This window comes from Momordica charantia (genome assembly GCF_013281855.1).
Source record: "Momordica charantia cultivar OHB3-1 chromosome 2 unlocalized genomic scaffold, Mcharantia_2.0 BLBB01000002.1, whole genome shotgun sequence".
In the NCBI taxonomy this organism is placed as follows: Eukaryota; Viridiplantae; Streptophyta; class Magnoliopsida; order Cucurbitales; family Cucurbitaceae; genus Momordica; species Momordica charantia.
Genome location: NW_028275160.1, coordinates 12,378,054 through 12,393,844, shown reverse-complemented (window position 1 = coordinate 12,393,844; position 15,791 = coordinate 12,378,054). Strand labels below are relative to the sequence as shown.

Genomic DNA, 15,791 nt, shown 5'->3' with positions numbered 1-15,791 from the left:
CCCGGACTGTCGCAACTCCGGCCGAGGTGGGATACTTCAAGACCTGGTGGTAAGTAGATGGAACTGCCCTGAGATCATGAATCAAGGGCCGACCGATTATGGCGTTGTACGCAGAGCTCCGATCTATCACGACAAATTCTGCAACCTTAGTTACTTGTTGATCTCCCTCGCCGATGGTAACAGGGAGCGAGACACACCCTTCCACGCTGACTGACTCCCCTGCGAAACCGACCAAAGGCGTCGGGCTGAGCTTCAAGTGCTTCCTCTCCCACCCAGGGCCGTGTAGGTCGAGAACGATAAGATGTTGGCCGACGCTCCTCCGTCGATAAGAACTCTTCTCACCTTCACATGATCTATGAGTGGGGCGATTACCAGGGCATCATTATGGGGCATGTGCACTCTTTCGCCATCTCGGTCGTCAAATAAGATCGGCATTGCAGGCTCCCTAGGGTACGAGGTACAAACCTCGTGTGCCGCTTCCCGAGCCAGAGCTTTTCTCTTCTGCCCCGACCGTCCCCCACTCGGGCCCCCATGGATGGTATTTATAATGGCGGGACGATCTTCCTTCCGTCTCGGCGGGTGCGACTTATCTCGCTTGTGCTCCCAAGCCGACCCTTCTGGCTCCGCCCTTTCACGCCTGCCGACGTATTTTTTCAGATAACCCCTCTGGATCAGATCCTCAACCTGTTCCTTCAAGTGGAAACAACGTGAAGTGTCGTGGCCATGATCCTTGTGGAATCGGCAATAGAGTCGCTTGTCTCGTTTCCCTGGAGGTCGGCGGAGCTTTTCTGGGGCTGCGAAAAGCGCCTCCAGGTCGGTATCTTCGGCCGCTGCGTAGATCTCCGCGATTGAGGCGTTCAGCGGAGTGAACTTGTCGAACTTTGGCCCTCGACGGCCCGAAGGGTCCTTCTCGTCTCGGCGGCCTATACTCTTATTGTCGTCGGCCCGCCGGGACGAGCCACAACCATCGATGTGCTGCTTCTTGGGAAGAGGGGACTTTCGGTCCCGGTCCTTACCATGGTTGCTTCCCCGAGCTCCATTGGCTTTCCACAACTCAAGCCGTCGATGTACTGGCGAGCTCTAGTAAGCATCTCGTTCAGGGAGGCCGGTGGTCGGCTTCCGAACTCTATCGTCAGGTTCCTGGCGTTCAAGCCCGTGGTGAAGTACATCATGGCAATGTCATCGGTGCAACTTACCACTTTGACATGCTCGTCCATGAACCGAGCGATGTACTCCGTCAGGGACTCGCTGTCTCGTTGCTTTACTGTTCCGAGGTGAGAGGGCGGCAATTTCAACAACTACCGAGCTGAGAACTGGTTGACGAACAACCTCTCAGCTGTTGGTAACTGTCGATGGACCAGGGCTTCAACTGTCGGTACCAAAATCTTGCCGAGCCTTCCAAGGCTATTTGAAATGCTCGGCACTTCATAGCGTCGCTTACGGCCAGGAAATCCATCTTCCCCTCGAACACCTTTACGTAGGAGATCGGATCTCCAGACCCGTCGTAAGAACTCATGACTAGAGGCTTGAACCTCGGTGGGATAGGCGCATCCAAGATCGCTTGGGAGAAAGACGGTTCCTCTTGCTCGGCCACGCGATGCGGATCCACAGGCCTGCACTGTCGCTTGAGATCTTCTATCTCCCTTTGAAACTGATCTCGGAGAAGGTCCACTTCAGACCGGAACGAATGGTCAGCGTAGGAGGACCTCTCTTGAACGTCGACCACTGGGCTTTCCTCCTCATCGTCAACCAAATATTCCCGATCTCCGGGTGCAACTACTTGTCGCCTCGGCGTCTCGGCACCTCGACCCTGATGGGCGTTGGAGCTATCGAAAGAGGCCAAGGGAGTCCGAATTGGTCGGATCCTCGGGCGCCGGCCCTCGACCCGATTGTCCTGCTGAGGGTGGTCGCGAACCTGTGCTTCCAGGGCACTGCCTGTCCTCACTCGTTGTGGCTTTCGCTAGGGTGCTCCAGCTCGGGCCTCTCTGTGAGGTCGGAACTGATACTCCGTTCTTTGGGTAGGATGCATCGGTCCCTTTCCTCGGATGGGATCCCTGGAGACGGAAGAGCCAGACACCTCGCTGCCTCTCTCGACCGCCTTGAGTCTTGCCATGACTTCCCTGAGCTCGGTGATCACGTTGGCTACTATGATGGGGTCCACGCCCGCATCAGCACTTGCCCCGGAACGCGCACCTGTGTTTCCCCAACCACGGAGGCGAGGTGCGCGGGGCGGCAACCCGTTTTTCTGAGGTTGCAGTGGCGGGAACTGATCTGAGGCGAGGTGGAAGTCCCGGACTGCTACTGGATCGGATATGGCCGGCCGACCTCCATTTTCCTTGACCACCCCCGCGTGGGGTCGTTGTTTGACGACGGGAGTTCAGGCCACCTGAGAGTAGGTGAGTCGAGGATGGGCTCGAGAAATGACAGCATCCCTCATCGGAGAGCAGATAGGCGAAAGTTGAGATCGTGACTGCTGGGAGCGGGTTTGGGCCATTGGCTCAGATTGCAAAAGGTGAGGCTGACTTGCAGATGTGTCTTCCCCACAGATGGCGCCAGATGTTTGAGCCCGAAATTGATGAGCTCGGATACAATTTAGATCGGTACGCTCAGGACAAACTATGGCCAATGGTCCCACACCTTCTCTAAGCACTTCTTGAGACCTGCAAAACAAAGTTAGCACTCCGACGAGCAAGTTAGTCCTAGTCCGAGCTAACCTGCCGAGTCTACTTAGGATTGCGTACCTTGCATTTAAGGTAAAGGTTTCTATTTATAGAAACTGGGCCCGACAGGGGTTCCAACACCCCCTAAAATCGCGGCTTGTTGTCGGGTATGGAAGGGACACTGTTACGGACTTTGTATCAGCTCGGCTCGGCACTATAGGTCCTACCCTGACTGTCGACCTGAGCATTTTGGAGCTGCTTTCTCCATTTCGCCCGCGTGTTTAACCAACTCACCTTTTCGATCATGACACGTGGCAGGTCAGGATTCGCCTCCAACAGAGAGAATGGTAGATGAGAGAAAAAAAAGTTTTGGAGGAGAGATTAAAGAAAGTTTAAATTTTAAATTTAAACTTAAATCATAATAAAAATTACGGTAGAACAATAAATAAGAGACGAGAAAATCAATTAAAGAAATAAATTTGGATTAAATTTTAATACAATTTATGATTGAAGTTAATGAGATTGAAAGAGACAAAATCTTTATTATATCGTGAATATATAAATGATGGTTTATCAAGAATGCCAAAAAAAAAAGCACTTCTTTCGTTTATTTAATTTAAATTGTGATGATACATGTATCTTTAATAATATATTAATAAAATGATAGTCACCTAAATATTATAAATGATGGTCGGCATAGAAGCAACATAGATGGTTTCTTTGGAAGCTTTAGTCCCATCCCTGGATACCGTCCAAGCTTCGATGTACTCCTTTTTCGATTCGATCACGTCAAGCTCTGAAGCAACTTTCTTAAGCCCAACTCAAAGCATACCTCAACCAAGAATCTGAGAATGCATTGGCAAACTCATCAAACTTAGAGAGTTTCTTGAAGGAGATCTCTATGAATTCAACGTACTTGAGGTTGGCTTTCAGCTTCCTTAGCTCATCCTTGGTCGAGCCTATGACAGCCTCTCTGGTCTTACCCTTTTCGACTAGGAAACTACTTTCATTGCGCAGATTGGTCACCATGGTGTACGCCTTCTCTAGAAGAATATCCTTCTTCGAGACATCCTTCTTACTTTTAGATAGCTCGGCCTTGAATTGCTCGATTTAAGCCTTGGAACATTTAAGCTCTACCATGCGGCCTTTGCCTTCTCTTGGACCGACAGTGAGGCCATATGGTCTTTCTCCACCAGCTGGTTTCGAGTTTCCAGCTCGGCCTTCATGAACAAAACTGCCAGACACACTTGTGCATGCGTATGAAAGTGATATTTGTTAGTAAAGATAAAGACAGCTAGACTTACGAGTAAGGTGAAAAGATATACTTGGACAATATGACCTAACAGGTTGAAGATAGATTCCTATGGAGTAAGCATTTGACGATAAGCATTTAGCAACCCCTTTTGAAGGCACCGCTTAGCACCGCGGACGACCTCGCCTTGGTCTAGATCACTAGGTGCAACCTTAAAATTGAAGATCAGTTGATCCTTCTTTGTGCAATCCCGACCCTTGATCAAGTCAATCGTCTCGCAACCTTCGCCCTCGACTCTACCGTCTGGTCATGTCACCTTCCTCTTCTTTATCTTCAACCGTTTTAGAGAAGGCTCTTCCTGCACCACGACTTGAAGAGGGGCAATGCCAAGAGTCTAATGGTCTACCCATAAGCCCTAGTCTCCGAACCCTTCAAAGGCTTAGCTCTGTTCCCCTCGGTCTCAGGGGCAGAAGTCGAGCTTACCCAGCTCCAGACTTGGTCGACTTGGTTGAAGGACGTTTTCTCCTCACTTTCTCTGCATAAAGAGACATCATGGCTACACAAAGAGTTGGAAGTTAGATAATGAAAGTAAAAAAAGAAAACAAAAAAACAAAGGTCAGACCAAGGCAACCATACCGAGGTTTGAAGTCTCAGGCTCTTCAGAGCAAGTTTCAGAGCTACAATACTGCAAACTAAAGGATGGAAACTCAAAGAACCCAGCTGCGGTCAAGAGCCTGTCGGTTCCCAAGGTACTGACGTGTCAACCTTCTTGTTTTACTTTTGAAAGTTAAGAAGGATCTTGACACTCTGCTCAGTCAGCTCCAGTATTGGCTTTGAAGACACTGCAAGAAGAAGAAAGTTAGGACTCAAAAACAAGAAGAAAAGTCTAGGCTAGAGCAAACTGACTTTACCTATATTCTAAAATCTATGCGGGACCTTGCTCGTCTAGCTCGTCCAGAGCGAGCCAATCCTCTAAAGTTGTTAGGGGTGACTTTTTACTGCAGAAATATGTATCAGTAGACCTGTTTGATCACAAATTTGAACCATTTCCCATCATTATTAGCCAAAAAGGATTATATATTCTTAAAGTAGAACATGCATAGAACATTTATGGACAAATTGCAATATATAGTACTTTAAGGAAAAAATGAGAAAAGCATGGTCAAAGTTCGAAGAAAATCACAGTTTTTCAGATTTTGCAGAAAAATTGCGCTTGGATCAATTTTGCCACTTTGCCAAAACGTGCGTTTTGATTAATGAAGGTTAAGGGGATATTTTCAACATGTTTGAATCAAGCCACAATCGCGAGTCCAAGTCAAAAAGGGGTTGTTAGGTGAATTTCAACTCATTTCCACTTAAAAAGATGGAGAGATCAACCAACTCAAGGGCCTATAAAAGGGAGCCTCTTCCTCAACTTCAAATAATCCATTCCAAGCTCGTTTGCAGCTTCATTTCATTCCTTCTTAGTTGTAGGACTCGTTCATATACTTTAGATTTATGTTTTAGTTGTTATTTTCTTGTATTTTCATATTTTGCTTACCGTATTGCTTTTAATTCAAGTTCTATCTTTTGTTCTTCATTTATTCTGTTCTTTTAAAGTTATTTAGTGAGTTTACACTCCCCTCACGCTCAAAAGAGAAGAGGGTCGAGCTAGAACTCCTTGTACGGCTTATTTATTCGTTTTAATTCAATGAAAATTATTTCCTTTATGTTTCCGTGCGTTTTCTTTACTTTAATTATGTACTAAATTAGTTATCAACGTCTTTGTGGAATGTCTTAGTTAAAATGATTTGATTTTCAACACGCTCAGGGATCTTGCCCAGATTGCGATGACACTTTTTTGGGTTGGTTTCTAAAAATTTCTCTTTACATCTTTTTTCCATTTGGCCAGTGGGATTTTGATTTATACACTAAAGCCCGGCTCTGAGAATGGTGGGTTAGGTAAAATAATAGGAAACCAATATGGGATGTGACTTAGACATGAGCGCATAAAACATGATCCTAGACATAGGCCCTCTAGGATTGTAATCGCACCTAGAAATATGATTGTAGGTTACCGTAGCCTCTGCAGCAACCAAAAGCGGTAGTGAAAGAGTAGAACTCAAATTCCCAAGAAAAGCTAGAATTATGCCTAGTGCATTTTTCCAACAGTGTGTATTTCTCATGTTTTGCATCAAAACTAATGTAGGAAGCAAAGAGGTTGAGTTGTATAAAATTGCTTGACATTTAAAACCTCAAACAACAACATTTCATCGCTATTTTCTTCATAAACCACAATTGCATATTTGAACCATTTACTTCTTAAAAACAGTTTTAAAAGCAACAAGTCCATGAGAATTCGACCTTGGATTACTCCCAAGTATTACTTGTAACCGTGTGCGCTTGCACGAGTCTCTAATCATTTTAAAGGTAGAGAAAGTCCCAACAAAAGCGTAGAACGACTTTTCCTTCCATTTCTTCACGGAGGAAGGACCGTCGATGACGGTACCTAAGATCTTCCGAGCACACAAGTAGAAGCGATCACCTGTCTTGGGCGCCCTCTTCTCCTCGAAACAGGCAAGATCAGTGTTTAGAGGCATAGGATCTTCTATTCCCTCGCACTCCAACCACTAGATAATCCCTAGGCCGAACAGGATACCCCAACCGTTCGGCATTACCTAAGCTGGGGCAAGATTCACCTTACTCAGGAATTCTTGACCGAGTCAGTGTAGAGGCAACCTAAATCCAAATTCGAACATCTTCATATAAAAGGTTACGAACCCCTGCGGTGGGTTATTCTCCGTCTCGCCCTCCTCAGGCTGACAGAGACCTATGGAAGCAGGGGTATTATATTGAATCTTAAGAGATTCAAAATGGGATTCGAGCATTTTTTAAGGACCTCTCACTCTTTTTCCTGGTGCCCTCTCCCTCAATTCCTCATATGAAAATGTATTGTTACCTTTCGAGGCAGACGAGATAGCCTCAATATTCCTACCATTTTGGGGACGAGACCGAGTGGGGAGCTGGGAACATAAATACACAAGATGGAATTCACTCATTTCCAACGTTAGGGTAAGTTGATGAATGTTCTCTTAAGTGCTGACTCCGAGACTTGAACAAGGGGCCCCACCGTCTCACTGGCCCTAGAGAGACTTCTTTTTAATGGTCGGACCATAAACATGTTGTTCATTAGAGGATCAGTGGTACTTAAGGTGAAAGATGTAACTTAGAGGTAAAACGGTAATTTTACTCAACTGTAGTTACGAACACTCGTGAAGGATTGACTTACTGTTAATGGTCAATATCCGTGGATGCAAAATATTCTACATTGAAAAGAGTGCAGCTGCGAGTCTTTAGTGGAGTTACCCACAGTTAACGAATGTTTATTACTTTGATTAATGTGTTTAATCATTTAATCTCGTATGGTTGGAAGTTCTAATCAGTAGGTCCATTATGTCCCTTAGTAGCTCACAACGGGTAAAACAATGATCAAAACTTGTAAAAGAATTTGAGGGATTCTACTCATTTAAAGGAATGTAGGTTAATTGTATAAGATACATGTACTATAGATAAATTAAAATATAAAGTTTATTATGAATGACATTCATAATTAAACTATATATTATGAGAGTTAGAGTTGAATACGATTCAAATAATTAATATGAATTTGATTTATATTAAAACTATAGATTAAAATTAATATGAATGAGATTTACATTAAAACTATAAGTTATGAGAAAGATATGCATTTGAATATGATTCAAATAAATCTTTAATTAGATATATGATATTTAATTAGAGTTATTTTAATTAATTAGTTTAATTATTAATTATTTAATTAAATTTAATGAAAAGCTAAACCATGCACAAAAGTGAGTGGTTGGTAGGGGAAACGACAATGCAGGGGTTCGAACATAGGACCTCCCGCTCTGATACCATCTTAAGAATGAACAAACCACCACTCAACCCAAAAGCTTAAGCTAATGGGTTGGGTAAATTTAATTCATTTATATGGATTCTAACAAGGAGAATAGTGGGGAAGAATTTTGGTGGTGTTGGTGTCTACATTAAAGAATGATCTTCAAAGGTGGTGTTGGTGTCTATATTGAAGAACGGTATTTAAGCCTTTTACAATGCTTATGTCTTTTTCTTTGTTGTATTTCTAAAACAAAATCGAAGCACAAGCGTACACGTGCTTCCGCTGCGGGATTCGATCCATTCAATATTGAGTCTTAAGAGATTTGAAATGAGATTCAAAAATTTTTTAAGGACCTCTCACTTTTCTTCCTAGTGCTTTCTCCCTCCATTACTCATATGCAAATGCATAGATACCTTCCAACGCAGATGAGCTAGCCTCACTTGACCGAGTGCCCTCACGAGAAGGGGATACCCCATCCTCTCTGTCCAGACATTCACTAAGGCTATTCCCTAAAGAGCTACTGCCCTCGCTATGCTCTAACTTGCCCAAGGGTTCCATGCTATACCAACTCGCAAAATCGCTATCTATAAAACTATACGAGGAGCTGCTCTTTATTGTACTAGCAGCACTATACGTTCTATTACTAGAACTAGACATGAAAGAAAACAACAACAGCGAGCAAAAATAAACTGACCTAAGAGATTCCGAGCGGGCAGTTCGAACTCAAGTGCAAAGAAAGCATGGAGAATGAGAAGAGAGCCCAAGTCATTTATAGTACCATCCCAACCCATCTGAGTCGTCCACGTGTGTAATAGTCAACAATCAAGATCAGTAGCTGGGCGAGAAGCCAGAGGCGAGCTAGCTGGAATATGGACTCTTCATTTTCCTAACAGCTATATTCTTACCAGCTTCCAGAGGTAATAAAGTCACCACGTGGTCAGGTATGACACTAATAAAAGGAACTTCTCTACCAGGCTGAGTGCATGAACCACTAGAGGGGGTCAATGTTGTTGGTGTAAAATAGCGCTCCCACATGGAGTTCACTGAATGGACAACAGCCTGACGGTTTCAAGACAGCTAAACCAGGAGACTAGGATAACTGTAACGCCCCAAGTCCCTCAGGTTAGTTAGTCTCGAATCAGGAGATTTTCATTTAATTTTAAATTAAACTTTAATTAAATTTATATATATCGGATTCCGCGTGATTGGTTTTATCTTAGGTTGGGATGGGTTTTTTTTCTCTTCTTTTGGGCTTGGCTATGTTGGGCTTTTAGTTGGGTTGGTTTGGTTTTAAAACAAAGGAAAAGAAAATTAATAAAAAGAAAAAAAAACCCTAAGTTTACTTTCTTCCTCTCCATCTTTCTCGTGTTGCTCCAGCTGCCCAGCCCCGCCCCCCATTTTTCGTTCACCTCCACGCCGGCGACCAGCACAGCGGCGGCATTTCCTTAGATTGGCGGCGACGGCTGCAACACGCCAATGAATCCAGTGGCAGCGCGGCATTTTCCGGTGGATTTAACGGCGGGCCGATGTACCCCTTCTTTTTTTCTGCAGCGAACCCGCACAAACCCGATCCAGTGACCCGTGCCCAGACCCGCGGCGTCCCTCCCTCGATCTGTGGCATTTTGTACCGCGTTTCTCCGTTGGCAGAGCGGCTTGGCAGCGGCGTGACGAGTTTTGCAGCTACTACAGGAAGTTCATCCAGAATTTCTCTCGTTTAGCGGCACCGTTGACGCAGTTGACTTGTAAGAATGTTACCTTCACTTGGAGCAGCGAGTGTGAGGAGGCTTTTCAGGAACTAAAGAAGCGTTTGGTGTCTGTACTGGTGTTAACTGTCCCCGATGGAACGGGAGGTTTGGTGGTGTACAGTGACGCCTCGCGAAAGGGCTTGGGATGTGTTCTGATGCAACATGGGAAGGTTATAGCTTATGCTTCTCGACAGCTGAAGGTGCATGAGCTTAACTACCCCACTCATGACTTAGAGCTAGCAGCAGTGGTTTTCGTCTTAAAGATATGGAGGCACTACCTTTACGGAGAGAGAATTCAGGTCTTCACTGATCATCAGAGTTTGAAGTACCTTTTCACTCAGAAGGAGCCTAACTTAAGACAGAGACGGTGGCTAGAGTTGGTGAAGGACTATGATTGTGAGATTAGTTACCATCCGGGTAAAGCGAACGTTGTGGCCGATGCTCTTAGTAGAAAGGCAGCAAGTGTGGCATCTTTAGTAGCGGCCTGCAGTCCAATGCACAGCGAGTTGGAACGCTCGGAGGTGGAGCTGACAGTGGATGATGTCTCAGTGTTGTTAGCTCGACTCTCAGTGGAACCTAGCCTGAGACAGAGGATTATTGTTGCCCAAAAGGAAGATCCTAGTTTGGCCAAAGGCTTTAGCATGGTGGGCCATGGAGATTTCACTTTTTCGGGTGAGGTAGCCTTACTTTTTCGCGGAAGGTTGTGTGTGCCAAAAGATTATCCTTTGAGGAAGGACTTACTGGGAGAGGCACACAACGCTCCATTCTTGGTTCATCCAGGAAGCACCAAGATGTATCAAGACCTCAAGAGACATTATTGGTGGCATAACATGGAGAAGGAAACAGCTCAGTTTGTTAGCAAGTGTTTGACATGCCAGCAAGTAAAGGCTTCAAGACAGAGACCTGCTGGATTGTTGCAACCTTTGAGCGTACCAGTTTGGAAGTGGGACGATGTGGCTATGGACTTCATTATAGGACTACCAAGGACGGTTAAGGGATTTACTGTGATATGGGTAGTTGTAGATTGATTGACCAAGTCTGCTCACGTTATTCCCGGCAAGGCCACGTATATAGTAGAAAAGTGGGCGAAACTATATTTACAGGAAATTGTCAGGCTCCATGGTATACCTGTATCCATAGTGTCCGATCGCGACCCGCGTTTCACCTCGACTTTTTGGCGAAGTTTACACAAGTCCCTTGGCACTAAGTTGGATTTTAGGACAGCGTTTCATCCCCAAACTAATGGTCAAACGGAGCGTTTGAACCAGGTCTTAGAGGACATGCTCAGAGCTTGCATGTTAGACTTTGGTGGTAGTTGGGACAAGTATCTCTACCTAATAGAGTTCGCTTATAATAACAGTTTTCAGGCCACGATTGGAATGGCTCCATACGAGACACTTTATGGGAAGAAGTGTCGGTCTCCGGTTAATTGGGACGAAGTAAGAGAAAGAGTCCTCTTGGGACCGGATTTGGTGCAGGTGACTAACAGTGCCATTCAAAAGATCAGAGGAAGGATGCAAATTGCTCAGAGCCGTCAGAAGAGTTATGCAGACATCAGGCGTAAGGAACTCGAGTTCGTGGTTGGTGAGCGGGTGTTTCTTCGTGTGGCACCTGTGAAGGGAATTTTACGTTTTGGAAAGAAGGGAAAGCTCAGTGCAAGGTTCATTGGGCCTTTTGAGATTTTGGAACGTATTGGCCTAGTCGCGTATAGGCTGGCTTTGCCACCATCGTTGGTTGCGGTTCACAATGTGTTTCACGTGTCCATCCTGAGGAGGTACATTCATGACCCTTCACACGTGTTGGATCCTGAACCATTACAACTAGATGAGTCTTTGTGCTATGAAGAGGTACCTGTCAAAATTTTGGCAAAAGAAACCAAGTTGTTAAGGAATCAGACGATTCACTTGGTTAAGGTTTTGTGGAGAAACTACCAAGTGGAAGAAGCTACTTGGGAACGGGAGGACGATATCAAGGCAAGATACCCTGAACTGTTTGAACAGTCAACTTTCGGGGACGAAAGTTTTTTAAGGAGGGGAGTCTGTAACGCCCAGAGTCCCTCAGGTTAGTTAGTCTCGAATCAAGAGATTTTCATTTAATTTTAAATTAAACTTTAATTAAATTTATATATATCGGATTCCGCGTGATTGGTTTTATCTTAGGTTGGGATGGGTTTTTTTTCTCTTCTTTTGGGCTTGGTTATGTTGGGCTTTTAGTTGGGTTGGTTTGGTTTTAAAACAAAGGAAAAGAAAATTAATAAAAAGAAAAAAAACCCTAAGTTTACTTTCTTCCTCTCCCTCCTTCTCGTGTTGCTCCAGCCGCCCAGCCCCCTCCCCCCCCATTTTTCGTTAACCTCCACGCTGGCGACCAGCACAACGACGACATTTCCTCGGATCGGCGGCAACGACTGAAACACGCCAACAAATCCAGTGGCAGCGCGGCGTTTTCCGGTGGATTTAACGGCAGGCCGACGTACCCCTTCTTTTTTCTGCAGCGAACCCGCACAAACCCGATCCAGTGACCCGTGCCCAGACCCGCGGCGTCCCTCCCTCGATCTGTGGCGTTTTGTAGCGCGTTTCTCCGTTGGCAGCAGCAGCTTGGCAGCGGCGTGACGAGTTTTGCAGCAGCACGATCTTCCTCGGTGTTTTCCTTTGGCGTTCTTCGGCATAGGTGTTTTTGGCAGCGTCTTGGCATTTCCGTTGATAACCCCGACCCGTGGAAGTGTAGTTTGGGTGACCCAGACGTTGTTTCAGCGTTCAACAGCGTCGAAAGAGGATTTGGAGCATTTTCCCCTGCTGTAACACGCAAACTGCAGTGTTTGTGGTGTTTGGCGATTACCCACATCCGTTCGAAGCCCGATTTAGGCTACCCACACCTTGGCGAGCTAGATCTAAGTTACCCACACCTATACGAAGTCGATTTTGCGGTAATGAGTCATTTGAACCCTCTTATAATTGATTTCGAAGGCTGAATCGTATATATAACTTGCTGTCTTTTTTCTGTTTTAGTGCCTAGGTGTGAGACCGACGCAAAACTTAGGGGCACGGTTGTGTGTAAGTAGACAAGGGGCGTGTGCGTGCTTTAATGTGTGTTAGTTGGTTTCCATTGTGCTGTTTTGTGATGTTTAATATTGATTTTGATACGTTATTGTGCTAGGTAACTTTCGTTTGTGCTAATCTGTATACTTGGTGTAGTGTTGAATGTTCGTCGGAGATAATGGTGGAATTTTGCCTTGTTAGACTGCTGAGAATTGTTGTGAAATGATGTGTGATTACCAAGGGATGCTCGTTAAAATGGAATTATTGCGATTATGCTTTCTTATGATGTGGGCGTGCTAGTATAGTTTATATAAATGTTTCTTTATGATGTGAGCGTGCTGGTTGAGCATATACAAACGTTTCTTTATGATGCGAGTGTGCTGGTCTGAGTCATATTATTTTCTTATGAGATGTGGGTGTAATAGAAGCATATTTTCGGACCCTGTTCGCAGGCTAGGGGTTGTTGTGGAGTTGGTCATGATAAGGAACGTTGGATTCTTGGGGAAAGTGAATGGGTGAGTGTCAGGGCCTCGGGTATAAATGGTCGGGGGCTGATACGTCACTAATTGAGTATCGAGGCCTTGGGTAAAAACGGTCGAGGGTTGACACACCAATGTTGGATAAAGATGAGTGTCGAGGTCTCGGGTATAAATGGTCGAGGGTCGATGCGAGGAGTCTTTTGGAAGGGAAACTATTGGGGCTTGGGGTAAAAATGGTCAAGGGCCGATAGATGGTGAAGTCATCGGGGCCTTGGGTAAAAATGGTCGAGGGTCGATGCAACAGTTTTGGGGCTCTGGGTAAAAAATGGTTAGGGGCCGACTCTACTCGAAAGCGTTAGCTTTGGAGAGCTAGGATAACTGTGATAAGCGTAGAGGTGCTTGAGATGTTAGGGAGCCTCGAGGTTGGTTGTTAAATTGTTCATGGTTGTGGTTATCGCCGAATCTTATAGAGCGTGTCTATGTTTGATTGCATAATGTGATGAAGAGCATGACTATGAATGTTTCATGATTTTTGTTTGAGCATGATGTTTGTGTGTTGTTGGTGAGGGCTACTTACGGAGTATATTTTATATACTCACCCCCCCCCTCTGTAATTATTGTTTCAGGCGAAGGATTCGTTGGCGACCATGGTGATGAAGCGGAGGAGACATGACGAGCCAGGACCATAGGCTGCGTGGTTACTTTTGCTTAGCTTAGGTTTAGATGGTTAAAACTTTATGGTTCGGTCAACAAACTACTTGTTCTTATTTGAATAAATTGGAGGTTCCCACTCGTTGTCTACTTTATTTTGGAATAGGAGTTTATTTTAATTTTCTTCCATTCATTGAGTTTGTCTAGTTGGAATAATGAAATTGTCTCATGGGGTTGTCCACGGATGATGTTTGATTGATATTCTATAGGATTGATTCGTTGGTAAATTGATGGGAGTTGAAGCTTTATTTTTTTATAATTATTTCACAGGGAGTTGTTATCTCGTATTTGGAGTTAAGGTTAGACAGGTGGGTAGTTAACGTGACCTAGAAGCGTGTGGAACGTTCTGGGGCGTTACAATAACCAACCAGAAGAACAGTTTCATATGGTTGTTCTGTCCAGGGAACGACCAACTTTACTAGACCAAATAAGCGTGTGCTGAAGCTCAAACTCCGCACGACCAACACGACCATCTCCAACAAGAATAGTAGATATCCGAAATACTCAACTGCCAGTCGGACATGCTGTCGGACACCCAAACTTGTAAATAGGAGGTCCCACTCTACAGTTAGATATTAGATTCTATCTCAGTCTTAATATCAAGGTCGATCTCTTTACTGACTTAAACGTCGAAATGTTTGTCTCATTGTATAGGTTGTTCTCTGTCGGTCGAGCTCGCTCCAGTCGTTCCAGCTCACTCAAGCAGTTAATATCAACCTGGTCGATCGAGACCACATTTTGTTGCACAAACCGATACTAACTAGCTAGAATTTTTATTTTATATAGTTCAGCCAAAATCGTGTTACCAATCATTATTATAATATTATTTTGATACTAGCACCTACTTGTTTATTTTATAAGTGTTTGTGAATCATTTAGATTTAATTCAAATTTACTATTAATCCTCAAGTAATTGGCACCGAGAGCCCGCCCCAGTTTTTGTACTAAAAAGAAGTCTACCTGAATTGAATAACGTGGTAGAAATTTAATTATTTATTAAAACTAATTTGTGAGAATGAATTGGTCAAACTCAAAAATAGGGAATTCAATACAAATATTTAGGTTTGAATATATACATCCAACGTAACTAACAAACTTTCCACAAAATCTGAACCTCGACCAATCCTTGAGATTCTGACATTTCAGTTTTCTTCCATCATTTATCATAAATAATCCAAAGAAGAGAAGAGCAGTAGAAGTTGTGAGAGAGAGGAAAAATGGAAGCTGCAGCAGAATCAGAAGCAGAAGCAGAAGGTGCCGCTAACAATCCAATAAAGATAGGAAATTTACGTATCGACTCTTATCATACTATTTTCTGGTTTGCAATGTCCCACATTTCTGGTGTGGCTAATATGCTACTTTTCTTCCAACCTTTGAGCACCAGAGACAAGAATTGTTCAAGTTGGCCAATTATATTTGTACCTCTTCTCATATTGCTTCCTTTAAACATTGCTCTTGACTATCCTGCCTCGCTACTTCGAGCAGTAGGCTTAATTTATGACGTTTGGGACAATAAAAGAAACCCAAATGTCAGAACCATGGGTGAGATTTGGATTTCAAATCATAGCCGACTTCTCAAATTTTCTACACAAATTCTTATAATTCCTCCCTATTATTGCACCTCAAATAACTTGAAAAATAACGTCTACTTACTTCGATGGCTCATCAGTCTTTGTCTCACCCCGCTTTGTTTATCTCAACTGCATCGGTGTCGGTTTGATTGTGGAATTTTTAACTCTTTCATGACGGTTGCTATTGCTACGAGTGTTAATGTCAACTTTCCTACCGTTGAGGAGTTGTTTTGTCATTGGGGATTCTCATTTCACTAATATATATTAATAATTTGGTGTGATCTATTTGAAATTTAAATCTCTCTCCTTTCTTCATTCCTACAACTATAGTAATTTCTTCATTCATTATTGTTCTAACTTTTGTTAAATTTATGAAATTGTTTAATTAATTAATTAATTAAGATGATTGTTTACTAATCCTTTGATCAAATTATCCAGTG

At 44.0% G+C, this 15,791-nt stretch overlaps 1 protein-coding gene across 1 annotated transcript; it reads right to left on the bottom strand.

Annotated features, from left to right (window-relative positions):
- Positions 1-252: 252 nt before the first annotated feature.
- On the bottom strand, positions 253-1,217 carry LOC148212829 (uncharacterized). The gene is made up of 2 exons (XM_088120384.1): positions 1,017-1,217; positions 253-975 (listed from the first exon to the last, which is right to left on the bottom strand). Exons 1-2 carry the CDS (start codon positions 1,215-1,217, stop codon positions 253-255), a joined length of 924 nt encoding a protein of 307 aa, XP_087976510.1.
- Between the last annotated feature and the right edge of the window lie 14,574 nt (positions 1,218-15,791).

Excerpts from the sequence above, each read along its gene's own strand:
- LOC148212829 (XM_088120384.1), bottom strand. The coding sequence starts at position 1,217 with ATGGACGAGCATGTCAAAGTGGTAAGTTGCACCGATGACATTGCCATG. Across the intron at positions 976-1,016 it reads AGCTCGGGGAAGCAACCATG|CACATCGATGGTTGTGGCTC; the intron begins GTAAGGACCGGG and ends CCCAAGAAGCAG.